This window comes from Aspergillus versicolor (assembly GCF_001890125.1).
Source record: "Aspergillus versicolor CBS 583.65 unplaced genomic scaffold ASPVEscaffold_1, whole genome shotgun sequence".
Classification (NCBI taxonomy): Eukaryota; Fungi; Ascomycota; class Eurotiomycetes; order Eurotiales; family Aspergillaceae; genus Aspergillus; species Aspergillus versicolor.
This window is the reverse complement of record NW_024467524.1, coordinates 1,255,543-1,270,932: the sequence shown is the minus strand read 5'-3', so window position 1 is coordinate 1,270,932 and position 15,390 is coordinate 1,255,543. Positions and strand designations below refer to the sequence as shown.

General features: G+C 51.9%; 5 protein-coding genes across 5 annotated transcripts; all 5 read right to left on the bottom strand.

Annotated features, from left to right (window-relative positions):
* Positions 1 to 514: 514 nt before the first annotated feature.
* On the bottom strand, positions 515 to 6,140 carry ASPVEDRAFT_67183 (CORVET complex membrane-binding subunit VPS8). Its single transcript, XM_040815935.1, has 3 exons — positions 5,345 to 6,140; positions 4,848 to 5,283; positions 515 to 4,782 (listed from the first exon to the last, which is right to left on the bottom strand). The coding sequence occupies exons 1-3, from the start codon at positions 5,693 to 5,695 to the stop codon at positions 809 to 811; spliced, it is 4,761 nt and encodes a 1,586-aa protein (XP_040662013.1). The 5' UTR covers positions 5,696 to 6,140; the 3' UTR covers positions 515 to 808.
* Positions 6,141 to 6,515: 375 nt separating this feature from the next.
* ASPVEDRAFT_78024 (SEC14 family lipid-binding protein) lies at positions 6,516 to 8,115 on the bottom strand (the record flags this gene model as incomplete). Its single annotated transcript, XM_040816476.1, has 4 exons — positions 6,516 to 7,112; positions 7,173 to 7,553; positions 7,619 to 7,760; positions 7,865 to 8,115. 4 exons carry the CDS (start codon positions 8,113 to 8,115, stop codon positions 6,516 to 6,518), a joined length of 1,371 nt encoding a protein of 456 aa, XP_040662012.1.
* Positions 8,116 to 8,680: 565 nt separating this feature from the next.
* ASPVEDRAFT_120283 (putative transcription factor (Snd1/p100)) lies at positions 8,681 to 11,525 on the bottom strand (the record flags this gene model as incomplete). Its single annotated transcript, XM_040805782.1, has 2 exons — positions 8,681 to 11,191; positions 11,388 to 11,525. 2 exons carry the CDS (start codon positions 11,523 to 11,525, stop codon positions 8,681 to 8,683), a joined length of 2,649 nt encoding a protein of 882 aa, XP_040662011.1.
* Positions 11,526 to 12,045: 520 nt separating this feature from the next.
* On the bottom strand, positions 12,046 to 13,007 carry sod1 (superoxide dismutase SOD1; the record flags this gene model as incomplete). Its single annotated transcript, XM_040816475.1, has 4 exons — positions 12,046 to 12,068; positions 12,127 to 12,223; positions 12,277 to 12,608; positions 12,995 to 13,007. The coding sequence occupies 4 exons, from the start codon at positions 13,005 to 13,007 to the stop codon at positions 12,046 to 12,048; spliced, it is 465 nt and encodes a 154-aa protein (XP_040662010.1).
* Positions 13,008 to 13,981: 974 nt separating this feature from the next.
* ASPVEDRAFT_78021 (sedoheptulose-7-phosphate:D-glyceraldehyde-3-phosphate transaldolase TAL1) lies at positions 13,982 to 15,143 on the bottom strand (the record flags this gene model as incomplete). The annotated part of the gene is made up of 4 exons (XM_040816474.1): positions 13,982 to 14,218; positions 14,278 to 14,661; positions 14,715 to 15,029; positions 15,108 to 15,143. 4 exons carry the CDS (start codon positions 15,141 to 15,143, stop codon positions 13,982 to 13,984), a joined length of 972 nt encoding a protein of 323 aa, XP_040662009.1.
* Positions 15,144 to 15,390: the final 247 nt, after the last annotated feature.

Here is a 15,390-nt window from a genome sequence, read left to right as displayed (position 1 = left end):
ACATCGGATTGACCCATGACGGTAAATCACAGCTTCCAATGAGCGGTGTCACCCAAGCCCGGCGGCACGAAGGATCGACTCTAAACTGCCTGAAATCAGCACGGGGAAGCGCACGTTTCAGGCCAGGGCAACCTCACTCACTCAGAAATATCGGTTTAGCGCTTCTCGCCCCTTTGATCCTATCCTTAGCGCCAGTCACAACCCCGTGCCGGGTTACTTTGCCTGAATCGTGAGCATCTTGCAGGGGGATCACGGAGTGGATGGACCGAATCGACTATGTAACCGTGGGGAAATCGGATGATTAGGGCATCTGCAGATCTTCGAGTGTGACTGGGAAAAAAGACACGCTGAGGCCGTGATTGGCGGTCCGGGAGATGAGAGGAGGGCGGGCGGAAGAATGTCGAAGAGTCAAGCTTTCGCGCGATCACCACGGCGGGCGGCCTGGGTGCCTGATACGGCCTGCTGATTGCCTGCGCCATCGTGACTATTCCGCTTCCTCTCCCTGTTCCGGCGCCGGCGTTTCTCCTCGTCGTCGAGTCCTCTCCAGAATTCTTTTTCTCTGTATTTCTAGGGTCTAGACACCTTGGGTTGGGGGCCAAAAGGTTTACGGTTCGGACATGAGACCCTTAATTCTCTGGAGTGACTCTAGAATTCCAGATCATCGATTATCACAGGGGAAATCTTTCGGCAATGCCGGCAGTATGGAGATGGATAACGCCTAAGTGGACTATACTAGCAATAGGGGTGACAGTAGTAATGTAACATAAAAAAGAAATTCAGACCGGCTCAAAGTCAACACGCAAATCGCTTATGCTTGGTCGCTATGTACAGGACAAACAGGACAGACCAACGTCTCCCATTCACCGTGGTGCTGTTTCTGTCGAGCTGGACGTGACTGACCAATGTCCAGCAGACACTGGCGATGGTAAAGGTGTCGGCAGGAGAAGACAACCACCGGTCCCTGGGTCACGCCCGCCCCCTCCTCATGAAGATTCGTTGCAGAACTGCTCGTGGCCTGGTCCATGTGCCCGTCTAGATGGTGCAACGACGGACTGGCGGGGGAGGAGACTACTGCAGCTTTCCCTTTCCCTCGAGCTGACGAAGGGTCGACCCGGCCTTCTAACTGTCGCGCGAGGCGGTGCTGTTTCAAATCGTTTTGACGTGACTCCCACGCATGCCACTGCTGAACACCAACACCGGGCCCCCAGATCCGCTGCCGGCAGATTTCGCACACTTGGCCACGGGGCCGCCATCCCCTTTGGCGTAATTTTGTCACCTCGTCAACATGGACGAACAGATCGCGATCAAGCATTCCGTTCGCCAGGGATAACAGTGATTTCTCATAGGTGTAGGCCGAGAACACGGATGCAAGCACAGCTCGTAGCTCGAGAAGTGACGGAGACCAACGCGCTGCCCTAGTTAGGAAGGCGCGTAGAATACGAAGGAATGCGACATCGTTGCGCTCGCCTGTTGCCGGACCTGGGCCACTAGTTCGAACCGTGCTTGAAAGCAGTATGGTAAAGACCTGCTGCACCAGGGACCGAAACGACGAGACGAGCTGAGCAGCGTTAGCACCCAGGGGGGAGGTCGAAGCTGTGATTGTTGTCTCGTCCCGATTTGCCAGCCCCCCCTGAATCTGCGCAAAGACGCTCCTGGCGATACGAACCACACCTTCGAGCAAGTCGAGCCATAGCTCCTCGTCAAAGGACAGTGGCTGCTGCAAGGCATTTTTGCCCCCACCGTGCCGTTCGATTCTACGCGAATCCTTGGCAGTTTTGCTTTGGCCTTGGCAAAGCCACGTTCCAACCTTCGCGTATTTGTTCAGGGACTCCAAAAGATCTTCAATTGCTTCAGCCGTAGTATCCGAGTCTGGAGCATCCTGCAAACTCTGTAGAATCCCCACCAGCCCCGACTCAAGCGTCTTCAGGTGCGAAATGAGACGGTCCATCGCCCCTCTCACTTGGCCCTGTCGAGCCAGGAGGATCACAGCAGCGTCCACCACTCCGCTTTCCTCCATAGAGGGAAGCAGTTCCTCGATTCTTATGTCTCCCTCCCTAAGGGTGTCCACGAAGTTGGCTACCTGAGTAGGATTATGCCTACAGAGCAATTGTACGTAACGCTCAACCATCCAGTTTTCAACCGGTCGTAACTGGTGGTTTTCCAGCGAACGCAGTGATCGCTGCTCGACAATGACATCCAGATACTGATATTGGCTGTAACTGTCGTTTTGCAGCGCCTTGATAAACGTCACATGGGTCTCTGGCGCGAAATCTCGCATAGTTTGCGCCGCCATGTGAACGTCTATCGCAGCGATATCAAGGGCATTGGCCTCAACTACGTCAATGACAGCCTGTCTTTGCTTCTTGCCCAAATTAGAGCCAGGGCGGAGACAGTCTTGGAGACAGGTAAATATTTTAACCCTTTCGTTCGGATCTTCCAGGTATGCAAGTACGAGCTCGGGAAACTGTTTCTCAGATCGATAAGTGGACTTGAGAATCCTGAAAAACCGTGCATCTCGGAACAGTGGGATCATCTGCTGGACGTCTGGAGGATGGTAAAAAGACAAAAGGTACTCTGCGCTCAATTCGCAGTCTTCCGCCATCTCCTCATTGGGATATTGGCACAGGCGCTCGAGAACTTGATGCAGGGTAGTGCCAGAGAGCAGTATGTATTGCGGGTATTTGGGAAGATTCCGAGCAATGAACATATCCAGGTAGATCGTATCGAAAGTTTCAAAAGCAGTCGCAGTCATGGTTTGAAGAAGAATGCTAATCAAATACTGTCGATTGATAGAAACTCCTTGATGAGGAGCCTCGTCTGGATCCTGCTCATTCAAGAAGCTATCCTCGAATGCTTCATTCAACATACTCATGAAACTAGACGTGTCGAATTTCAATAGTACCTCGAGCGGCGAGAAGGATTCATGCGTTCCAGAGAACATATAGTTGTACAAGGCGTTCTTTGCTCGAGAGGCCTCAACATCGTCCATATCGTTGCCTGTCGGGTATGAACGGGACGTGAGGACGAAAGAGAGGTATGGGAATATTTTCATGGCATTCGTGTAGCGTTTGAGCTCTTCCACCGAATCACCATTGGTCACGGAATGCTGGGAAGGAATGAGACCGATTAACTCCTGCAACGGTCCGACGTAATCCCCTAGGCATCGATTCCAGACGTATATGAATGCATCGTAGAGGTTGTGTTGTTTGCAGAGTGTGGTGACCTGGTCGATATCCATCGTGCTAGTATCAAGCAGACAAATGATCTCTTCCAGTTGGCTGGCTGTATGAGTAACGCCAAAATGATTGATCAGGGCTTTAACAGCAGTTGGGGGTAGAGATAGTACTGTCCCCTCAACAATAAACGGCTCCAGCGCATCAAGGAAAGCTCCCTCGGATTCATTCTCCTCATACCAATTGAAGACTTCATCCCACATAAACTCCTCGTCGGCCATGCAGACACAAGCGGTAATAGATACTTCAGCCAGTTCTTCTAACTGTCGGCGCTCGAGTCGGTCATTCGGTGCCTCCGCGTTGCGCCCAAAGGCATATTTCAATGAAGCAGACATCATTTCAAGGAGTTTTTCCCGCACAATAGGTTGTCTCAAGGAATCTTCATCCGGGAGTCCGACGGTAAGCTTCTCCGAATTTCCGCTATAATAGGCCGTAGCTTGGCGAAGGGCTCCAATAAAATCGCCAGCTTCCATAATCGCAAGCAGCCGGTCCGCCCAGTTTGAGAGGCTGCCAATTAGGAGTTCGTTATAGCCGAGCATAAACAATCGTCCCTTGTAAGAGCGGAAGCTCATATAGAAAGCATCGGCCACAACTCCATGCATCGAGGTATCCTCTTCATCCAACTGCTCAACTAGCGAGTGGAGCTGAGCTGAGAACAGATCAACATGGTAGATATGTCGGTTGAGAAGGTCAACAGCATTGGTCACACGCATTGTATGGTCTTCTACAATGAGTAATTGCTGCGTGATAGTAAGAACTGCCAACACTGAACGACTTAACCATTGAACGGCCACAATAGCCTCATCTGCTCTCCATCTGCATCGCGGTCGGAACTCTAAACTGGGAGGGCGGTCCTTGGATGATTCTTCATCATCCTCCACCTCAAGAACATCCAATACAGTCAGCACGTTTGACCAGCAATAAACGAGCTTCGTCTTGGAGATTTGCGAATCTTTTCCCTTCAGTCTGATGGCTGGAAACCAGGCAAGAGCGCCCGTCATCGCTCCATGAGCGGCAACCTCTTTCGGGCGCGGCGATTTGTGCTGAGTCTGCGCCACTGGCGTTGTAGAAACTATAACCAGGAGATACGGCGTGAGCATAGCAACCAAGCCAAGAGAATCCGTCGGCTGCTCGACATTCCCCAGGGGGAGAGGCGAAAATGCGAGTACAGAACTTGGCTTCCGCGGTTTACTTATCTCTAACGTTGGTTGGGGATAGCGGCCTAGTACCCGTGTTGTTTTCACCGTCCGGCCGACTGCTCCCATACCGCGAGTCGCTAAATGGGAAAAGGCCATTCCTCGCTTGTCAGCTGAAACCAGTGCAGTGCGCCTTGTTCCTAGGAATCCCAGATGTATGACCGGTGATCCAGCAATGTGGCCGTCAGATGCCCGTATCTCAACCTGGTTCACAGGTATTGGCTGGATGTGAAGGAAAGGCCGCGCAGGCCTCGATATCTCCCACGTGAATATATCCCCCGAAACATGGCCTGCGGCGACAGTCGAATGATCCGCAGACAGCGCCAGCGACTGGATCGCACCGCATTCGACAGCTAAACGTAGACGACTATAGTCAGCACAATCCCGACGGTGTCCCCAGTGTTTATTCATGGCATACCGTTTGTTCCCTGTCCAATAACACCCTTTAGGTTCTGCTGGTAATCAAACACCAGGACAATTCCCCTTGAGGTCCCAATAACGATAGAGATAGAGACTACCATGCACGTAGGAGAGCCAAAGTTCCGCTTGCCAACCTCCGAGAATGCCTGCCCAGTTATCTTTCTAAGTTTTGTCCAGCGCACAACCTCCCAAGGATCCTGGGGTACATCGGGGTCGGAGTCAAAGGTGGCCGGGGATAACCGGCTTGTTAGGGAGGACTTTCGCGAGTGGATTTGGGTAAGGAAGGGTGATGACGGCCGAATGCTACCGGGAGAGGAAGACAACCTCGACTGGAACCGAAGGTCAAAGGGACGATGCGACGGACTTGGACTGGGTCGAGGGGAGGAGCCACGAAATGCGAGCGCACTGCTACTTGGCGACGATTGGATAGATCCCTATTACAGTTAAGAGATTAGCCTAATCCTCCGCTTAAGAAACGGCATGACTACTACTCACCCGCAACGATGGCGTGTCATCCGGGTTAGAACCAAAATCATCAGCGTCATCAGGCGTCCCCATCTGCGCGATCCGGGGCTTCGGGGTCGACGGCGACGAAGGAACATCATTCGAGTCGACGACTTCATCGGGAACCGGGTCAGCTTTCCCCGAAACATGATTTTGGCTGACCAGATCGGGAAGATCCTCCTCTATATGTGCAATTGAGCCCTCTTTCAAGTCCTCTGAAGGAATCCCATCCTCGATAACGCCATTGCTTGCCGGCGCCGGAAGGTGTTCGTCCTCGGCCTGTCCCAAGTCGAGGTCATCCTCTCGGGCCCAGTCATCGCGGCCCTCGATCGTGGAGCTCATCAGCGGTGTGTCCGAATGCTCATCTCTTCATGCGCGCGCGAGTCAAGATAGCGATAGGGAGGTATGCGCCGGGCGGAGGACGATTGGAGTTCAAGCTGTGTCCAGGAACCGTTAGATGGGTGAAGGCGAGCTGACGGAGCCGAAGGTGGATGTGAGGTGGTGCCTAATATTAGTGCAACGCTGGAATGCAGAAATGACAGAAATGTCCCCTGGCGCCCGAGGTAGGCTAAGATCGCACAACTCTGAGAAGGAGGACGAGCCGCGGAGTGATTGGAGATCGTCGAGGGGAGAGCGGAGGGAGTTGGAGGCTGTGCGGCTGCTTAGAGCTTCCATTCCGTGGTTTGTCGGCGGTGCTCCTGGGGCGCTGGAGCGGAACCAGAGGCCCACTAACAAGTGCCTTCTTACGCCCTGTGGTTTTGCATATGATTAAGAGTCAAATGGACGATACGCACAAATCTCATATTTACTCCGATAACCAATCGAGAGCTGGAAAACCAGGAAATGCCTTACGGTGTACATTGAACGTGGGAGCATGGTATTTGAAGCCTGAGGCACCCAGGGCACATGGAACCTGGAGAAAATATATAGTCCGCTTTACATCAAACACGAAATTTCTAACAACACTCTTAGACATTTAAATAGTTTCACTCTCCATAAAAGCCAAGCTCAAAATATCAGGTAGTATTCTATATGATAAACCCCATAGCTAAACAGACAAAACGGTTCAAACCGAAAAGAAGATGATGTTAGGGTATGTATCTATGCAGCAAGCTATGACAAAAACAGACCTGTAGAATTATGTTTTAAGAAGTGAATGTGTTCAGGCGGATACCGTCTGGGTAGGAAGGGAAGTGTTTGCGCCACCATTGGTGAGAGGTTCAGTCTCACCCACGGGTTTCGTCGCGACGCCGTTCTCAGCGGGCTTTTCAGTGACCTTTTCGGAAGCTTCTTTCTCCTCAGTGACTGGAATAGAGCCATCTACGACGGGCTGCTGTTCTTGTTCATTATCATCCGGCTTGGCCGCAGCGGCCTCTTTCTCTTCCGCAAGCTTGGACTTGGGGACAGGAATGGAGGACTCCCTAGCCTTTCCATTTTCCTTGCCAATAATATCGACCCTGTCGCCCTTGAAGAGAACAGGGCCCTTGATGAAGCTTGGTTTGGTTTGACCCTCTTCCGGCGCGGTTTCAAGCGCGCCGACAAGTTCACGAGCCGGCTCATCGAGATAGGGCATATCACCCCATTGCCAATCGAGCTCTCCGCCATACTGCTTGGGAATGCTCGAAGGATCCATGAATGAGGAGAGAGTGGGAAGGACTTCGGAGGCAGAAAGGATGAAGATCTTCGAGGTGGTGCCTGGGTCGAACCAACGTTTGATCCAGCCCCAAACGGTTGGGAAGAAGGCGGGAGCGCCAATAATCTAGTTTGGATTAGTATCTCAGTCAAAACGGTACTTTGGAACGATTCCGGAGGAGCTTACGAAAATGCGGTCCAGAGTCTCGGGGTAATGGGCCGTCGCAAGTACACTGGCATCCTGCATGTGTCCCTTAAGGTTCCAGAACTGCTTCAGTCCAACACCACCGACATCCACAATGTTAGTCGAAGCCACAATAGGGGTCTCTGGATGCGGGCGAGATAATTGTGAGCAAAGCGGCATGACGAAGTTGAGGAGATTCTCGTAGAGAGCGAATAGGCGTAGGAGACGCTGAGGTACTGAAGAAGACTTGTGTGTTTCCGCTGTCGCTTCCGGATTCTCCATAGTCGCATTATATGCAGCCATGTTCTTGCTATTTAGATGCTGGATCTCAAACACATACACCGGAATACCACGGCGGTCTCGACGACCGGTCCATTGCGGATACTATTGCCATAGAATTAAGGTTAGGCTCAAGCTCGCTTTATGCCAGAACGTGCAGCTAAACTCACCATTCTTCTCGCCCGGTCATAAGAGTCCACTTCAATATTCTCGTACAGAGACTCGATAGCGTTTTCCTTGCGCCAGTCCTCGGTATCCTTAAACTGACCCCAAGCCCCGTCCACGTCAAACTTGCGCGCGCGCAAAAATCGCCTGTTCAGAATACATTAGCTCTCAGCCAACTACTCAATGCCGCACATTCTGCCCATAGAAAGAAAACAAAACGAAAAATATGGAAAGTCGGCAGGCGAACATACAGCAACGTCGCATCTTCATGGCTCGGCTTTTCCCCCTCAACCCCTGGCTTATAGTACCCCTCCTTCTCGCAGAACTTCTTAAACTCAGTCAATTTCTCCTCCTGTTCCTCGGTAAGGTGGTGCAAGTGACCCGCGAGCCAGGCATCGCTTGCAGCCTGGGATGCCGAGGCCATGGGATCGTTCTTGGGATCGGCGGCGGCGGAATCGTCCTCCGCTTGGCTGTGGTTGGATTTGGTTCCCCACAAAGGCATGGTTTCGGTGTGCTATCTCGGAAGCAGGAAGGGAATATAGCAGGGGGAGGGACGGCGGGATGGGCAGCAAAAAAAGTTGACCGTGAGATTGGGGTTGGGCGGTGGTTGGTCGGCGACTCGGCGTAAGCACAGCTGAAGTTCCAATGTGTTCCTGGCGTTCCGACGATCGGCAGTCGGGTAAGGGCGCTATGAATTTGGCGAGATTCCCGGGGGAAGGGTGCGTTAGTAGTGGCTCTAGAGTTGAAGAACGAGCGATGTGCAAACAAAAAAAGGAGGACCAGTCAAAGTGAGAGATCGGATGGAAGGAGTTCGGCGAATCGATCGAACCCCGATGGAGGAATCTGCATTAAAATTATCTGGGGCAATATCGATGAGTCAGCATATCATTATTCTGAGCATCTGATTACGATGTGGAGGCAAACAATGCCCTCTTTACAATTCTGAAGATAATGGAGGTGTAAAAGTCCCAAATGCCTTGCATTTTGTACGTTGACCAGTGCCAGTAAAGTAAGGATATCTGTACATGAAAAAAAGAGAAAGCTGTATGCTTCAAGGACATCGCTTCTTAATCCTCAGTCAAATCACCATACTCCCACATACCACGACGCTCCTGCTTCGCCTCATCTTCCAGAGCACGAAGATTCGATAGTGTCTCACCAGCAGCACGCTCCCAAGCCTTCAGCTTGCGGGGAATCATAGCCAATCCCTCCTGTGCAATCTCAGAGTTGATGCTCTGGTCGAGGTTCTTGGAGTCTGAGGGGTCGAGGAGGGTAACGTGCAGTGTTCCTTCAGGAGAAACGTAATCCACATTCGCGACAAGTTCGCGGTTGTATGTTTGTTCTTCGAGGAAAGAAACTGCATCCTGGAGGTAATCGGGAGAGACAGGGAATTGGAGGAATGAGAGAACAGCGTCTACTGCCTGGGGCCGAAGGGTCTGGGTGGAGAACTGGGGTTGGCTGAGTGGGCGAAGACGAGACCAAGGCAGAACTTCCGAGTTTCCAAAGTCAATGTAGACAACTTCCGCCTGTTGGTTGTCGCGATCATTACGGCGCACCTTGGCACGGTACCACTCGCCGTCTTCAGTGAATTTAGCGGCCACAAACTCACCAGCCTTGGGTGGGCCGGGAAGTGGCTTCTCATTTGCCTTGTTGAGGTGGAAGGATCGGAATGCGCTCATCAGTTCTGTCAATGCTGAAGTACCGGTTCCGATCTGTTGCAGCTTGACTCGCGCAGTAGCAGGGTCAACGTAGGTGACAATAACATCACGGTAGTCCTTGCGGCGTGAAGTGGTTTCAGCCTCAACAGCGCTGCCGTTCGCAGGCTCTTCCTCTTCTTCCTCGGCTTCCTTGCTGGGATCCCAGTCGTGCCAGAGACCCTTACGGGCTTCCTTAGCCCGTTGCTCAGCGGCGAAGTATTCCGTCGCGTGACCAGACTGCTCTGCAGAGTAAGCGTGAACAGTAGCGAAACCCTCTTCGAGTAGAACTTTGGTGAAGTTTTCCTTATTCACGTAGAGGGTGCCGATGAAGCCACCGACTTTGTCGATGGTCTCAACATCGATTTCAACGTCACGCTGCATGCAGCGTCGGTTTGCCAGCTCGTGTGCTTCATTACCGAAGGGCTCAGAAGCATCGCCGGGGTTACGGGCTGATCGGGGAGCACGGATACCAGAAAGGACCAACGTCAACTTTGCATTCTCGCGGGGAACAAGGACAGTGAAACGGGATCCTGACTTCACGAAGTCGACGACAGCAGGGACCCGCTTCTGACGCTGGAGAATGGAAACTTCCATCTTGGCCTTCTGCACACTTTCGGAGTAGTCCTGGTACTGCTTAACCTTGGGAGGCTTAGTCGACCACATACCCTTTCCATCCTTCTGAGCTTCAGCTTCGGCAATCAGCAGGTCATCATATTCGGGAGATCGGTCGTCATCGTCCTGGCGGTGACGGATAACGGAGGCATAACCCGTTTGGACCAGAGCAAGGGCAATGTTTGTGTTACCGTGGACCACAGTGGCTACTTCTCTCTGTTCGTAGCCTTCTGTAGCAGGCTTCTTGCCGTTGATGGTAACCTTGACGTGCTTTCCAATGATCTTCTTGCGCAGAAATTCCTTCGCATCAGCGGCAAACGGAGATTGGTTGGGGTCAGATGGCTTCGGTTGACGAATGCTGCTTAAGCTAATCTTTTTCTCCTCGCCTGCCTTGTTCCTGAGGAAGAGAGTGTCCGCGTTGAGCACACGACCAACGATGTAGTCCTGCTCAGCAGCCCCGCCAGCAGGACCCTTAGAAGCCACAAGACCGGTGAAGAGGCCCTTTCGGCCATCCTTAGCGACCTTCTCAGCGCGACGGAAGGTTGCCATTTCAGCACCAAGGAGAGGAGAGTGATGGTCGTGGCACCGAGCTAGGCCAGACTCAAGGAGGAACTTGGCAATGTTTCCATTCGGGTGGAGGACAGTTGCAATGAGTTGGCCTTGCGGGGTGACACCCAAAAGAGCCACCTGAACCTTGCGTTGCAGAAGTCTAGATTCAACAAACTGCTGCGCTTCCTCACCGTATGGCTCAGCAGGCAGCTCTTTGCCATCGGCACCCGTCCGCTTGGTTGCAGGCGCTCTGACACCACCAACCACAACGACAACCTGAAGGTGTTCCTCTGGGTCAACAAGAAGTCTCAGAACCAGGCGGTCTCCGGTTAAGACTCTCTCGACAATGGCCTCCAACTGCTTATCCTTCCATTCGTCCACCAGAGATTTGCCATCCGCCAGCTCGTATGTAGTTTCGATGCGACCGTCAGTCGCGGCCCAGACACCCTTTCCTTCATCTCGGGCGTGATCCTCTAGCGCGCGGAGTCTTTCGAGCATCGCAACGGTTTCTTCTGTGTCGTCGTTTCGCTTGCCGGCTTCCTCGCGGACGCGACTCCATCCCTCCTGGACGCTGATCTCGGGCAATGCTACTTCGAAGCTCGGAAGTTTGATCTTTCCATATTCGCGTTGCGAGTTCGGAACGGTATAAAGGGTCTGGAACTGGACCACCTTTCCAACGAGAAGCTCGCGGAGAAATTCACGGGATTGGAAGGCGTAAGGCTGCAGAAACGAAAGACATCAGTAAGGATTGTATTGCAAGATATATAACAGTGATATGAGCTTGAAAGGCAAAGATGCCGGAGAAAACGAAAGAAAGGAAAGAAAAAAAGGCCGAAAACATAAACGTTATGTTATTGCCAACGGCCAGGTATCCTTTCAATGGCTGCTTCAAACGCTGGGATAAATCTGGGCTCACCTCATCTCCCTCTCTCCGCAGTCTCGGTGCTGAGACGTACGCGAGACTCAGAACACGCTCTTGTCCAGGGTTGGTGACATGCGACAAAACAACTGTGTCACCAGACAGAACTGACTTCACGCGAGCTTCAAGAGGCATGATTGGAAAGAGAGCGACAGCAATTGGCTAAGGAAGGACTTTTGGGAGAGAACTCAGAGAAGAACAGAGAATTAAACAAGAGGAAAAATGGGGTTGACGGGAGAGGGACAAAGAGAAATTATTTGGTAGAGGTGTGAGTTGATGTTGGGATGGGGAGCACAACCGGAAACGTGGTTCTAACATTGCCGGAGCTGTGGCGGACTTGGGTCCTGACTTTGTGGGGAGAAGCCTGGCCAGAACAACCACCACCACCTATAAATTAATCTCAGGGGTCAAAGCTATTTAAAATAGTTCATGCTACAGTTTTCACTATTGCAACCCGTGCATAATTACGATCGAGGCCAGAATGGAGATAATCATGACACTATCATTCAATTTGAATGTGGTTAAACTCGCAGCACCTTGCAGTTTTCAACTAACATAACTGAATTAACATTTGCAGAGCAGTTTTGGGCCACCAAGCTTTCATCCTCCACATTATCGTCGAGATTCATCATATCATCATTCTTTAGTGGTGCATTTACGCAGAAATGCCGATGACACCTATCAACAACAATTAGCATCTCCTCTTGAATTTCCCTCCTTGGGTGTGAATACTCACCGCAAGCGGGGCGAGCACCAGCGTTGCCGGTCTTCTTGGACTCCTCGTTGCCGCCACGGCCGAGGTCGTCAGTACCGGCGTGAACAACAAGGGTACGCTATCTCTTGTTAGCACATCATAAATTGCCACTGGGGGACTGGAATCACGTACGCCCAGGATGCTCTCGGCACCGATCAGCTTGACGAGCTTGTCCTGCTTAGAGCCAACGGCGTTGCCCTCGGCATCGGTCTTGAAGTTACCAAGGTCACCGACGTGACGAACCTCATCCTCGGGGGCACCGTGTGTCTTGCCGAAGGGGTTGAAGTGGGGGCCAGCAGAGGTGCAGCCGTTGGTGTTGTCACCGAACTGGTGGATGTGGAAGCCACGCTCAGCGTTGGCATCGTGGCCGGAGACGTTCCATGAGACAGTGGTGGGGGTGCTCTCATTGGCCTGTTCGAAGGTAACAGTGCCAGTGACCTTGGAGTCACCACGGAGGACAGCAACTGAGATCAATAGTGTCAGCCACGTTGTTAAACTTTCAAAGACCCGAGAAACAATGACAAGCAGGATCGCCACCCAGGGATCTGGCAACGATCTGGGGTCGAGATGAGGAGGACCCGTCACCCGATGATGTTCCTGGGCTTAGATCCAGCGACCGGCATGCGACAGCACAAAGAGCAGGGAGCTAGCTGGAGCTTTTCATCATCCTCGAGCTTATAATAACGCCTCGCAGGGGAGCAAGAGACGGTGATAGGCTGTCGGTTCAGGGCAAAGCTCAGAAGGTGCTCAAATCTGCTCACACAAGGTCCTCCGGCCACGGTCGATCGTGGGCCCAACCAGAATAAAGGCCAATAACAATGCAATATAGAAACAGAAGTATGTGACTTACCAGCCTTGACCATTTTGACGGATTTGTGAAGATAGATATTAAACTTGGAAAGGTATGTGAAAGATGAGTTCAAATGAAGAAAGATGTGGAAGTGGGAAGGAAACGGGGGGAAGCGAAGTGATGAGAGACGAGGGGTAACCTTAAGACGCTTGACTGGATAGCCCGAGGGCTGGGGGATGCGAATTATTCGACGGGCTTCGATTCTGCCCACAGGCTCGCGGGTTTGTCGATGACAATTCCTACCAGTCACCTCACAGCTCTTTCCCCCTCTTGGTGGTTTTCGTGAACCACCCCACCTGGCGGCCGTGCCGGAATGACGTTTTCGGTGCCGCTGAGGGGAAGCTCTCGGGAGATTCCTAAGCAGTGCAATCCAGACTCACTCAATTACTGGGCGACACCTGACTCTGAGTAAATTTGCTATCATCATGAGGACAATTTGAACTATATCATGATTGAACGGTAGGAAAATAGTAATAACAACAACCATAAAATGGCCAGCCTGGAGTCGACTCCATCAGCTCAAATTGGAGGTCTCGGACAAGCCCCCACCATAGCACTCCATCAGAACCAGCTGGCAACATTGTGCTGTGTAACAATCCTCAACATAGCAGCCTTGCATCAATGAACTCCCAACCGGTTTAATATGTTGTAGACCTAAGAGACTACCACCATTTTTGGTTAACTGAGTTGAACAGGTGATTCAAAATAATGGCACTCCTATGGCTTTGGAACGGCTACTGGGGAGCTCAGGATACCCAAGGCTCCCGAACCCACTTCCGTCTCGCACGCAATTCCCGTCCTCAATCTCCGATTACTTCCACAACTACGTTGCTTCTATTTTACGAACTCATCGTTAACTTCAAGACTCGGCGGTAAAAGGTATAAAACATGGTATTCCGTAAATTCATATCTTCTAAGCAAATTTTTGCAATCGCCAATTTTTACACAAACGAAAGAATCTCAGCGCGGGGCATCCGGTGCCATTCTCTACGCCTGAACCTTCTGCTTCAGGATATCCTTTAGGGTCACGGCATCGGCCGCGAACTTCGAGATACCCTCACGGAGCTTCTCGACGGCCATGGCCTCCTCGTTGAAATCGAAGCGGAACAGAGCCTCATCCTTGAGGTAGCTGCGCTTGGAGATGTCGAGGCTGGTGGCGGAAGAGGAGTCAAGCTTCTTGGGGACGGCGTCCTTCGAGTTGTACAGATCCTCGAGCAGACCGGGCTAAAATGCATGTTAGTACTGGGCACCCAAGAAGAATAGGAGGAATTGTTATCACGTACGGAGATGGTCAGATAGTCACAGCCAGCGAGCTCAGTGATTTCACCGACGTTACGGAAGGAGGCACCCATGACAATGGTCTTGTAGCCAAACTTCTTGTAGTAGTTGAAGATGCTCTGGACAGACTTGACACCGGGGTCCTCCTCCTTGGTGTAGTCGCGCTTGTGAGCGGCCTTGTACCAGTCAAGGATACGGCCGACGAAGGGAGAGATGAGGAAGGCACCAGCCTCAGCAGCGGCAATGGCCTGGACAAGGGAGAACATGAGAGTCAGGTTGCAGTTGATGCCGTGCTGGGACTGCAGGATGTAAGCGGCCTGGATACCCTCCCAGGTGGAGGCGATCTTGATGAGGATGCGGTCCTTCGAGATGCCGGCCTCTTCGTAGAGCTGTTTGAAGTTAGCAATGAACTGAAAGGATCAGAAATGGATCGCCCCCGTACCTTGATGATGTGAAGAGCCTTGTCGACGGAAGCCTTGGTGTCGAATGAGAAGCGGGCATCGACCTCAGTAGAGACCTTGCCGGGGATGATCTCGAGGATCTTCTTGCCGAACTCAACGAGGAGGTTGTCAAGGGTGGCGTCAACCTGCTCATCGACGGTCTTGCCTTGGGTCTTACCCTTCGCAACGGCAGCATCGATCAGGCTGGCATACTCGGGCTTCTTGGAAGCAGCAAGGATGAGAGAGGGGTTGGTGGTGGCATCCTGAGGCTTGTACTTGTCAATGGTGGCGAAGTCACCGGAGTCGCAAACGACAACCTAATTGCATAGCATTACTTGGTTAGCCACCTCTTCAGAAGAAATGAGAGTCAAAGCTTCAGGTGATAGGTAGCTTACGGTGCCAGTAGACTTGAGCTGTTCAAGAGAAGACATTGTGAATGTAGGATAGAAGAGTTGATGAAAGAAAGAAATCGGTTGAACAGATAGTTGGAGAAAGGTTGAAGAAGGAGAACAGAGATGGCGAGGGGATTCTTAAATGAACTTAAATTAGGAAGACGTGGCGATCTCTGGCATTGATGTTTTCGTGGTTCACCTTGAGGTCACCTTGAAGAGGGTTGGACATGGTGGGGCTCTGGCTGGGCATATGACGCTATTAGAACGTTCCGGAGGGGTAACCCAT